Consider the following 11,863-nt stretch of genomic DNA (forward strand, 5'->3'; position numbering starts at 1 on the left):
ATCATTTAAATTATGGACCAAATAATGTATATATCAGTAATTTTGGGGAGAATGTTTAATATTTCATAAAATTGTCAAAATTTTTTTTATTTTAAATTAGTAAATCTACTTAATTTGAGCAACAAATTTAATTGTTTAATCTTAGTCACAAGTCTGAGGCGAAACTTGATCTTGTTCAGGAATGAGTTCAGAAGACAGAAGGATCTGAACACGCGCACACACATTTTAATAAAAACAATAGTGGCAAAATTAGCAGCAATCGATTATGTGTTTAATTAGCTGTATGTATCCTCATACATTCCCTGATCAAGGCCTCATGGTAAGCTATACGATCTTCATTTTCCAAATAGGACACCGCCGTAGATCCAAGGATATAAATGAGTGCGTGGTCAAGGAAGGATCTCAGCTTCCTAGGGGAATATATCTTGTTAAGGTGGCACAGGAGGCACAAGCCATCATCTGAGGTGTTCAAAGAACATCTAGCCTGGGCACAAGCTAGGAAGGTAGCTGATATTCTCAGATATGGAAGGAAAAATCCCTCACCTTGACTGACCTAAAGGAAAATGGTGAGTAGGGCATTTAGAAATGGTGGAGGACACATTGCTTAACTCCAGCAATGGCAGATGCCCAGTGTCTCACCCATCCTTATAAATCATGGTGCCCTGGACTTTTTTAAAAAATCGCTTTTAAACCTCACTGCATCTCTGTCAGGTTGTGCTGATAACTGAATGCATCAAGAGCATCAGGAAATCAAAGCTAGGGGGAAGCTGCTCTTGAAACAATAATGTGCACAAGTATCAAATGCAGGGAGCTGGTAAATTTCTTGCAGTTTTGGGGGTTATGTCATACCCAATAGACCCAGTCTTTGATGGAGAGAAGTACGAAGAGCATGTCATGAACCTTAAAGAGAGCAAAGGACACTCTACTCCGTGGACAGGAGACTCATTCTGTCTTGTGACCTCCAGGGAGAAACACATTCTCTGCAAGACAATTTCTGCTGACCTGGTCTGAGCTGGGGCACCTGGGAGGAACTGGCTCTCTGCTGGGTAATTGAGATGAGGCTGCGCTACAGCTGAACACCAGCCCTGCCCTCTCCTGCTGATTTGCATGTCCCTCAGAGCACAATCTTGCTGGTCTGAAGATTTATTAAAAGCCTGTCACAGCCTTTGCGGGAATCAGTCCTGGTCATCATGGACATGAGGGCCCCTGTTCAGCTCCTTGGCCTCTTGCTGCTCTGGCTCCCAGGTAAGGAAGGAGAACACAAGGAGTTTACTCCTGATGGTGACACTGCCTCCTCTTCATCTGTTGCAGCTGGATCACCTGAGTGTCTTTGTGGAGTCGGGACATGTGAACATTGTCTCAGCCCAATGAGGTCAGTGCTGCCTGGATCTCCAGGGATGTTACTCTTATAACATGATTAATAGTGGGGATGTTTGTTTTCCTGTTTCCGTTCTCAGATGCCAGGTGTGACATCCAGATGACCCAGTCTCCACCCTCCCTGTCTGCATCTCTAGGAGAGACAGTCACCATTACTTGCAAGGCGAGTCAGAGCATTAGCACTTGGTTAGCCTGGTATCAGCAGAAACCAGGGAAAAGCCCTAAACTCTTGACCTATGGTGCATCCACTTTGCAATCTGGAGTCCCATCGAGGTTCAAAGGCAGTGGGTCTGGGACAGACTTCACTCTCACCATCAGCAGCCTGGAGGCAGAGGATAGTGGAATTTATTACTGTCAACAGTATGATAATAGCCCTCCCATGGTATTACAAAGTGGGGCATAAACTCCCCCAGGGAGCAGATGTGTGAGCCTTGTGCCTCCATCTGTGTGAGCATTTCTCAGATGCAGCCACTCTAAAGAAAACATGGAAGGTGTTGTTAGAAAGGATCTGGGTGACTCATACACTATTTGCACATCTACACATATTGTTAGATTTTATTAAAATTGGTAGCATAAACATGAATACTTAGAAATCCAATCACAAAGATATAAATAATTAGAAGAAATATAAAAAAAGCAAATTATTATTTGAATAAAAGGAGTAATATTTACAGTAATCCCCAATTTATCATGGAGTTCCACTCCAGTGACTCCGTCATAAGACTGTTTTGACGTAAGCCAAATACTTCTATCTTTTTATTTTTTAAATAATATCGTACTAAGTTTTGGATGAAACTTTACACAGCAACTTAGGCTCCCGTTGACAATTTCTGCACAAATAGTGACATTACATTTATCACAATGTGTCAACGTTCTCTTTAATTGTGTTTTGTTTGTTCCATTTCCAGTACTCTAGTTTCCCTGCCACTTTATCTTCACAAATTTGCTTTTGAGTAATTATTGACCTTTTGTTCTCATACCGATGGTTTTTAAGTAGACCACCAGTCTTACAGGTAATATCCTTTATTTTATGTGCCACTCTGCTGTTAGACTAAAAATGATCTCAGGAGATAGGTTCGGTTCTAGGTTTAAAGAGTGTCACAGAGCAATAATATTGGGAAGTTCTCTGTTTTCTACTGTTCCAGACTGTCTGGCCTTTTTTTTTTTCAAAGTAAGAATTGAGTTCTGCTCCACTTTTTTCTCCGTTCTACCCCAGACCATCAGTTTTGACCTGAGTCAGAACAGTCAGTGGTGGTAGCAGAGCACTATCTACATTTTCTGGTCTCAAGGTAGATGAGGTTTTGGCTTGTGTAGACTTGTTTTTTCTCTGAGCTATCAGATGCCTTCTCACTGTTTTGCTTCTGGTGAGTAGAGATCTGTAGTTGTGTCTTAGATGGTTGTTCACAAGCTTTAAGTCCCCAGATGCTACTTGCTTCACTGGGATGCAGATCATGATTTTGGTGAACTATGTTATGTCAACTAACTGAGTTGTCCCATGAGACTACGGTCCTAAGCTTACAAACCCAGAAAACTGATCTTGGAAGGTGTTTGATTATGTCTATGGAATATCTGTTATTTGTGTTGTCAGTGAATATCTGTGCCTGCACCAACGTATTTGTACTTACACATACACGTAGATACTTCTGTTTTTTTGTGTGTGTGTGTGCTTCAAGTGAAAGTTTATAAATCAAGTCAGTCTCTCATACAAAAATTTACATACACCTTCCTATATAATCCTAGTTACTCTCCCCCTAATAAGACAACACACTCCTTCCCTCCACTGTCTATTTTCGTGTCCATTCAGCCAGATTCTGACCATTTCTGCCCTCTCATCTCACCTCCAGCCAGGAGCTGCCAACATAGTCTCATGTGTCTACTTGATCCAAGAAGCTCACTCTTCACCAGTATCATTTTCTATCCCATAGTCCAATCCAATCCCCATCTGAAGAGTTGGCTTTGGGAATGCTGCCTCTCTTGGGCTAACAGAAGGTCAGTTGGACCATTAAGCCTAGTCTCTTTATGAGAATTTGGGGTCTGCATTCCACTGCTCTCCTGCTGCCTCAGGGGTTCTCTGTTGTGTTCCCTGTCAGAGCAGTCATTGGTTGTAGCCAGGCACCATCTAGTTCTCCTGGTCTCAGGCCGATGTGGCCTCTGGCTTATGTGGCCCTTTCTGTCTCTTGGGCTCATAATTACCTTGTGTCTTTGGTATTCTTCATTCTCCTTTGATCCAGGTGGGTTGAGACCAACTGATGCATCTTAGATGGCCACTTGCTAGCATTTAAGACCCCGGACGTCACTCTCCAAAGTGGGATGCAGATGTTTTCTTAATAGATTTTATTATGCCAATTGATTTAGATGTCCCCTGAAACCATGGTCCCTAAACCCCCGCCCCTGCTACACTGGCTTTTGAGCCATTCAGTTTATTCAGGAAACTTCCTTGTTTTTGGTTTAGTCCAGTTGTCCTGACCTCTCCTGTACTGTGCGTTGTCTTTCCCTTCACCTAAGATAGTTCTAATCTACTATCTAATTAGTGAATACCCCCTCCCTTCCTCCCTCCCCACTCTTGTAATCATCAAAGAATATTTTCTTCTCTGTTTAAACTATTTTTCGAGTTCTTATAATAGTGATCTCATACAACATTTGTCCTTTTGCAACTGACTAACTTCTCTCAGCATAATGCCTTCCAGATTCCTCCATGTTATGAAATGTTTCACAGATTCATCATTGTTCTTTATTGATGTGCAATATTCCATTGTGTGAATCTACCAAAATTTATTTAAATGACATAGGAAGCATTAAAAGAAGATGGAAGGAATACAGAGTCATTATACCAAAAAGAATTAGTCGATGTTCAACCGTTTCAAGAGGTGGCATATGATCAGGAACTGATGGTACTGAAGGAAGAAGTCCAAGCTGCTCTGAAGGCATTGGCAAAAAACAAGGCCCCGGGAATTGATGGAATATCAGTTGAGATGTTTCAACAAACAGATGCAGTGCTGGAGGTGCTCACTTGTCTATGCCAAGAAATATGGAAGACAGCTTCCTGGCCAACTGACTGGAAGAGATCCATATTTATGCTTATTCCCAAGAAAGGTGATCCAACTGAATGTGGAAATTATAGAACAATATCACTAATATCACATGCAAGCAAAATTTTGTTGAAGATCATTCAAAAACGGCTGCAGCAATATATCGACAGGGAACTGCCAGAAATCCAGGCTGGTTTCAGAAGAGGACGTGGAACCAAGGATATCATTGCTGATGTCAGATGGATCCTGGCTGAAAGCAGAGAATACCAGAAGGATGTTTACCTGTGCTTTATTGACTATGCAAAGGCATTCGACTGTGTGGATCATAACAAATTATGGATAACATTGAGAAGAATGGGAATTCCAGAACACTTAATTGTGCTCATGAGGAACCTTTACATAGATCAAGAGGCAGTTGTTTGGACAGAACAAGGGGATGCTGATTGATTTAAATTCAGGAAAGGTGTGCCTCAGGGTTGTATTCTTTCACCATACCTATTCAATCTGTATGCTGAGCAAATAATCCGAAAACTTGGACTATATGAAGAAGAACGGGGCATATTATAACATTGCACTGTGGTATTTTTAATCTATAGAGATATGATATGTAAAGCAACTACAACTTAAAGGATCAGGAGTAGAAAATGAACTTACAGAATTGCAAGGCTTCTATATTTTATGTGTAGTGGCACAATACTAATTTTAAGTAGACTGTGAAAAGCTAAATATGTATATCATAATCCCTAGATGTTGTTGTTGTTGTTAGGTGCCATCTAGTCGGTTCTGACTCATAGTGACACTAAGCACAACAGAACAAAACACTGCCTGGTCCTGTGCCATCCTCACAATGATTGTTATGCTTGAGCACATTGTTGCAGCCACTGTGTCAATCCATTTTCGCTGACCCTCTACTTTACCAAGCTTGATGTCCTTATCCAGGGACTGATCCCTCCTGACCACGTGTTCAAAGTATGTTAGACGCAGTCAACCATCCTTGCTGCCAAGGAGCATTCTGGTTGTACTTCTTCCAAGACAGATTTGTTCATTCTTTTGGCAGTCCATGGTATATTCCGTGGAAACCCTGGTGGTGTAGTGGTTAAGCGCCACAGCACCGGCAGTTCGAATCCTTCAGGTGGTCCTTGGAACTCTGTGGGGCAGTTCTACTCTGTCCTATAGGGTCACAATGAGTCCGAATCGACTCCACAGCACTGGGTTGGGGGGTTGGGTATATTCAGTATTCTTTGCCAACGCCACAATTCAAAGGCGTCAATTCTTCTTTGGTCTTCCTTATTCATTGTCCAGCTTTTCCATGCATATGGTATTTTCAATCGCCCCATGGCTTAGTCAGGTGCACCTTAGTCCTCAGGCTGACATCTTTACTTCTTAACACTTTAAAGAGTTTGCCCAATGCAATGTATCTTTTGATTTCTTGACTGCTGCTTCCATGGGTGTTGTTTGTGCATCCAAGTAAAATGAAATATTTAACAACCTCATTTTTTTTCTCCGTTTATCATGATGTTGCTTATTGGTCCAGTTGTGAAGATTCTTGTTTTCTTTATGTTGAGGTGCAATCAATACTGAAGGCTGTGATCTTTGATCTTCATCAGTAAAAGCTTTAAGTCTTCTTTGCCTTCAGCAAGCAAGGTAGTGTCATCTGCATAATGCAGGTTGTTAGTGTATCTTCCTCCAATCCTGATGCCCCGTTGTTCATATAGTCCAGCTTCTTGGATTATTTGCTCAGCATACAATCCCTAGATGAATTACTTAAAAATAATACAAAGAGGTATAGCTAAAGAGCCAATAAGATAGATTGAAATAGAACTATCCTCTGATTTTTGGTAAGATCTATAACCTCATCCACTTGCTTTCTTCTCTTTCTTCACCCCCAGTCCTCCAAGGGACGCCTCTTCTTTCAAAGTCCCTCTCCTTCTGCAGAAGAGGTGCCTTTGAAAGACTGCTGCTTCTGATCCAGCACCTTCCAAACTGTGTTTTTCCAACTCCCCAGTACTCAGTGCCCTAATCTACATGAGAGTTTCCAGTATTTCTCACTGAAGGTGGGATGCTCTCTTGGGTCCACAGGGGGAGGGCGCAGCTGGAGCTGTCTATGTCCTGTCATCCCTGAGACTGCATCATCCTTTCCTCTCTCTGCACGACAGCCCAGACTCCCACCCAGGCACGGGATGTGCACTGGCCCCGCAGGTCTGAATGATGGATTACCCATTTGTAGGCCATGTGGGCAAGAAGCACTTCCCAGGTTTCGGGTGTTTCATGGGTTCCTGGTACTACTCTATATGTTTCCTGGAAGAGATGTGGAAGATTTTGATTTAGGGAGACACCATTATACTACAGAACCAGGAAATCTTGTCATTTGATTTTCAACCTTGCTTATAACAATTTCCACTACATATTGGAAGTTTCCATAGAGCCAAATCTCTTCATGACTTTATATGTATATTTTTTAATTTTATTGTGCTGAACTAAAAGTTTTTCATTTTAAATGATTTTATATGTACAATTCAGCATTGACCACATCCACTATGTTGTACAACCATCACCATAATCTATTTCCAAAATTTTTTATCTCCTCAAACAGAAACTCAGTGCCTCTTTGCCAATAATTCCTCTTCTTCCCTCCTCCCCCTAGCCTCTGCTAACCACTAATTAACTTTCATCTCTATGCATTTGCCTATTTTGGACATTTCATGTAAGTGGGATGATAAAATATTTGTCCTTTTCTGTCTGACTTATTTCACTTTCCATAATGCTTACAAGGTTCATCCATGTTGTAGCATGTATCATATTAGGAATTCAGTTCTCTTTTTAGCTGTTATTTTTAGGTGCCGTCAAGTCTGTTCCAATTCATAGTGATCCTGTGTAGAACAGAACGAAACACTGCCCTCTCCTGCACCATCATCACAATCATTGTTATGCTTCAGTCTATTGTGACAGCCAGTATGTCAATACATCTTGTTGAGGGTCTTCCTCTTTCTCACTGATTCTCTGCTTTACCAGGCATGATCTCCTTTTCCAGTATGTGAAACATAATGTCCCCATCCTGGCTTCTAAGGAGCATTCTGGTTTTACTTCTTCTAAGACAGATTTTTTCTTTCTTTTGGCAGTCCATGGTATATCCAATATTCTTCACTAACACCACAATTCAAAGGCCTCAAATTCTTCTTGGGTCTTATTCACAATCCAGCTTTCAGACACATAGCAGTATATAGCTGTGCTACATGGTGATTACAATGGCTGGTTATTTAGAAGTAGATTACCAGTCATTTCTTTTGAGGCACCTCTGGGTAGACTCAAACCTCCAAACTTTCATTTAGTAGCTGAATGCATTAACCATTTCCAGCACCCAGAAACTCCCTTAAAATATCGTAAAGTCTTCATAAAATGCCATGTTCTCATCAAACTTTGCTCTGCTGACTGTTCCACTATGAGGTGGGCCAGGAGAGAACTAGGCAATCCTGCGTTGGCACGCTTTTACTTGGGGACAAGGTTTTTCTCCATTTGATCTTCTGCAAATTTCTTAAACTCTTTCAGGGCTCCCTGATTGCTTCCTGGAACTCTACCAGTTGGGAAGAGCAGGAAGAGCTATGAGTCAAAGAAGCAGAAAGGGATGTGTGTCCAGCAACTCTACCCAGCCTGGTGAAATAGGAAGTCACCAGGATTGAGGGGGAACCTCACCATCAGGTCAGGGCCCTGCATCCCAAGGAGAGAGCCAGCCTGGAATAACAGAACGGAGAGCTCCAGATGTTAGAGGAAGTGCCCCACTGCAGCAGATCCAAGGAAACAAGAGTGTGTGAAGTCAACAAAGCTCAGGGTCTCCCTGGAGTAAGGATGGACCACAGGACCACCCGGCTGTGGAGGAAGCTCATCTCTCCTTCCAGATCATGGAGACCAGGGCCATACCCTCTCACTAGACCAGTATTTGCCCACCTCCTGCCACAGGGGCCTTCCTGATCACCTGCCTTCCTGTGGAATGATGCTGACTTCCATATGAATTTGAAACACCTGGCTGAGAAGCAAACCCTAGGAGTCTGGATTTCCCAGCCATAGCATTGCTCTCATCCCACACCAATCCCCTCCCCTGCTGAAGACCAAAAAGGAGCAGTGCTGGGGGTAGGAGAAGACTGCAGAAAGCCCTTACAATGAAGAGATCATCCAGAGACATTTTGAATCCCTGAAGCCCCAACATCCTCTGCTCCTTCCTGTTTTCTCATTGCACAGACCTGGACTGGGAATATGAACCTTGAACTCCAGGCCTGGGATTATTGTTAGAGATAGAACACATGGTATCGCCATGAGTGGGAATCTACTCCAAGGCAACTAATGCAGCAACAACAACAACATGGATGGAACTGTGTCCCCTGCAAAGAAATATTGAAAACCCAAAGCAGCACCTTGTTTGGAAATAGGTTTTTTGTTGTTGTTATCGGTTAACAAGATCATGCCAGAGTAGGGTGGGTCCTAATCCCTTCTAAATTGTGTCACGAAAAGGGAAATAGACACAGAGACAGTCACACACAGGAGGAAGACACCACATGAAAATATATCTATGAGCTTAGGAATGCCAAGGATTGCTGGAAGTGCACAGAAGCTAGGAGAGAGCCATGGAATGGTTCCTATACCAGAGCCTTCAGAAGGAATCGGCAAGGAAAAAGATTTGGGTTCCCAGTCTCCAGAACTGTGAGACAATAAATGTCTATTCTTAAATGTCTTTGTGAACACGCCGAACTGTACATAGATCAAGAGACAGTTGTTTGAATGGAACAAGCGGATACTGAGTGGTTTGAAGTCGGAAAAGTTATAAGCCAGGGTTGTATTCTTCCACCATACTTATTTAATCTATATGCTGAGCAAATAATCTGATATGCTGCAATTTATGAAGAAGAACATGGCATCAGGATTGGAGGAAGACCCATTAACCTGAGATGTGCAGATGATACAACCTTGCTTGATGAAAGTGAAGAGGACAACAATCACTTACTAATGAAGATCAAAGACCACAGCCTTAAATATGAATTATACCTCAACTTAAAGAAAACAAAAATCTTCACAACTGGACCTTCAAGGAACAGCATGATAAACGAACAAAATATTGAGGTTGTCAAGGATTTCATTTTATGTGGATCAACAAAGTTCAAACCAGGCATCGCATGGGTGAATCTGCTGCAAAAGATCTCTTTAGAGTTTTATAAAGCAAAGATGTCACTTTAATGACTAAGGTGTGCCTGACCCAAGCCTTGATCTTTTCAATCACCTCACAAGCATGTGGAAGCTGGACAATGGAAAAGGAAGACAGAAGAATTGATGCATTTGGATTACAGTGTTGGCGAAGAATATTGCATATACCATGGACTGCCAGAAGAAACAAACCTCTTGGAAGTAGAGCCAGAATGCTCCTTAGAAGCAAGGATGGTAAGACTGTGTCTCATGTACTTTGGACATGTTACCGGGGGGACCATTCCCTGAAGAAGGACCTCATGCTTGGTTAAGTAGAGGGTCAGCAAAGAACAGAAAGGCCCTCAATGACGTGGATTGACAAAATGAGGTGGCTGCAAAAATGAGATCAAATACATCTATTATTGTGAGGATGGCACAGGGCCCAGCAATGTTTCATCTGTTATACATAAGATCATTTAAGTTGAAACTACTTGACAGCACCTAACGACAAATTAAAGTAGTGTGGTTTTGGTATATGAATAATCCAGTGCCATGAGTTATATGATCTATAAACAGATTTACACATATGTAGTCACCTTATTTGCAATAAAAGTGCCACAGCAACGTAGTAGTTTTTTTTTTTAATAAATAAATTGTGCTGGATTAATTAGATATCCATATTAAAACAAATTGAACCTTAATCTCTACTTTTTAGCATATAGATATCAACTGTAAATGAATCATAGACCTAAAAGCTTCTAGAAAAAGCCATAGGAACATGTCATGACCTGGATTCTTAACCAAACCACTAAGTACAAAGGAAAAGATTAATAAATTAGACCTCACTTGTATGGTTTCCTTTTTATAAAGTTTAAAACAAATAACTGAAGATATTATTTTATAAATACATATAGAATAAAAAAATGATAGAAGAAAATCAATTTACAGAGAATATAAAATTCAGAATTGTGATTACTTTGGTGGGCTTTTAGGTGTATGGGATTGTGGAGAATCTCAAAACAAATATTTATCATCATGGTTTTAGCTTGCATCTTGTTTAGTAGGTTCAATGAGCTTATTATTATTATGTTGCTACAAATGAATGAACGTGTGAAGAATTAAATAAAGGTAAATGAAGACCAGGTATATGCTATAACATAGAGCTTGAAGGCATTGAGTGAAATAAGTCAGTCACAAAAGGGCAAATATTGTATGACATCACTTACATAAAAAAAAAGACAATAACTGGCAAATGTATAGAGACCAAAATTTTCTAGTGGTTACCAGGAATGGGAGGGAGAGGGAAGTGGGGTGGGGGGCTGTTGCTTATGGAGCATTGGGTTTCTGTTTACAAAGATGGAAAATTCACATTGATTAAGCATAAATTTTGCACAGCTGATTAATATAATTGATGTCAGTAAGTTGGAAACCTATAAAAAAGTCAAAATTCCAAATGTCATGTGATATGGGGATTTACAGCAACAACAACAAAAAGAGCAGTTTCTGAGGGATTTGGTGTCTTCGTTCGGTGATTTAGGGTCATGGTTTTATGGATCATCCTGGTTAATTGACCTAATGTCGTGTTTAGTGATTCTGCTCTATCTCCTAGTTCCTTGCATAGTGCTTTGGAGACTTAAAAGCTTGCCACTGGCTGTCCAAGGTACAATAATTGGTCTCTATTTGACTGGAGCAACAGAGGAAGAAGGAGCTTCAGGAAAAGGAGGAGGAATAGGAACGCATGGCTAATTGCCTCCATGAACAACTGCCTCCTTTACTATGAAACCAGAATAGGAGGGCTCCAGGATACCATTAGTGAATGTTTTCATCAAAGATTCTATTTAAAAAAAAAAAAAAGAACTTCACCAAAAAGGGGAAAGCAGAACAGAATTTCAAATTTTCAAGGAATCAGATTTTCTGAAGCCATTGAGGCTGGATGAAACCCCTGAAGCTATTTTCCTAAGACAATCTTTAAATATTACACCAAAAATATCCCTTGAAGTTTTCTTTAAACTTCTTTAAACAATAGTTTAGCTTAATTAGTGAAGAATATCTGCCTTGAGCATTGTGATCTTGTAAAGAACTGTCTATATGGGATCACACTGACAACAGCAACTTGAAAGTTTAGGTAAGAAGCTTAGGGGCAGTGAGATTACATTAATGGGGGTGGAATAATTCAGAAAAAGAGGGTGAAAATGTTTGGACAACTTGAAGAATGTAATGAACACTACTGAATTTTACATGTAGAAATTGTTGAATTGGTGTATACTCTGCTGTGTATATTTTCAACA

The 11,863-nt window shown here is 40.8% G+C and overlaps 1 gene segment (V, D, J or C); it reads left to right on the top strand.

Moving 5' to 3' along the window:
- The first annotated feature begins 1,190 nt into the window (after window positions 1–1,190).
- Window positions 1,191–1,780, top strand: LOC126060210 (immunoglobulin kappa variable 1-27-like). The segment is given in 2 exon segments: window positions 1,191–1,245; window positions 1,458–1,780. Coding segments are annotated over 2 exon segments (378 nt in total).
- The last annotated feature ends 10,083 nt before the right edge of the window (window positions 1,781–11,863 follow it).

Source organism: Elephas maximus, chromosome 17 (assembly GCF_024166365.1).
Source record: "Elephas maximus indicus isolate mEleMax1 chromosome 17, mEleMax1 primary haplotype, whole genome shotgun sequence".
Taxonomy (NCBI): Eukaryota; Metazoa; Chordata; class Mammalia; order Proboscidea; family Elephantidae; genus Elephas; species Elephas maximus.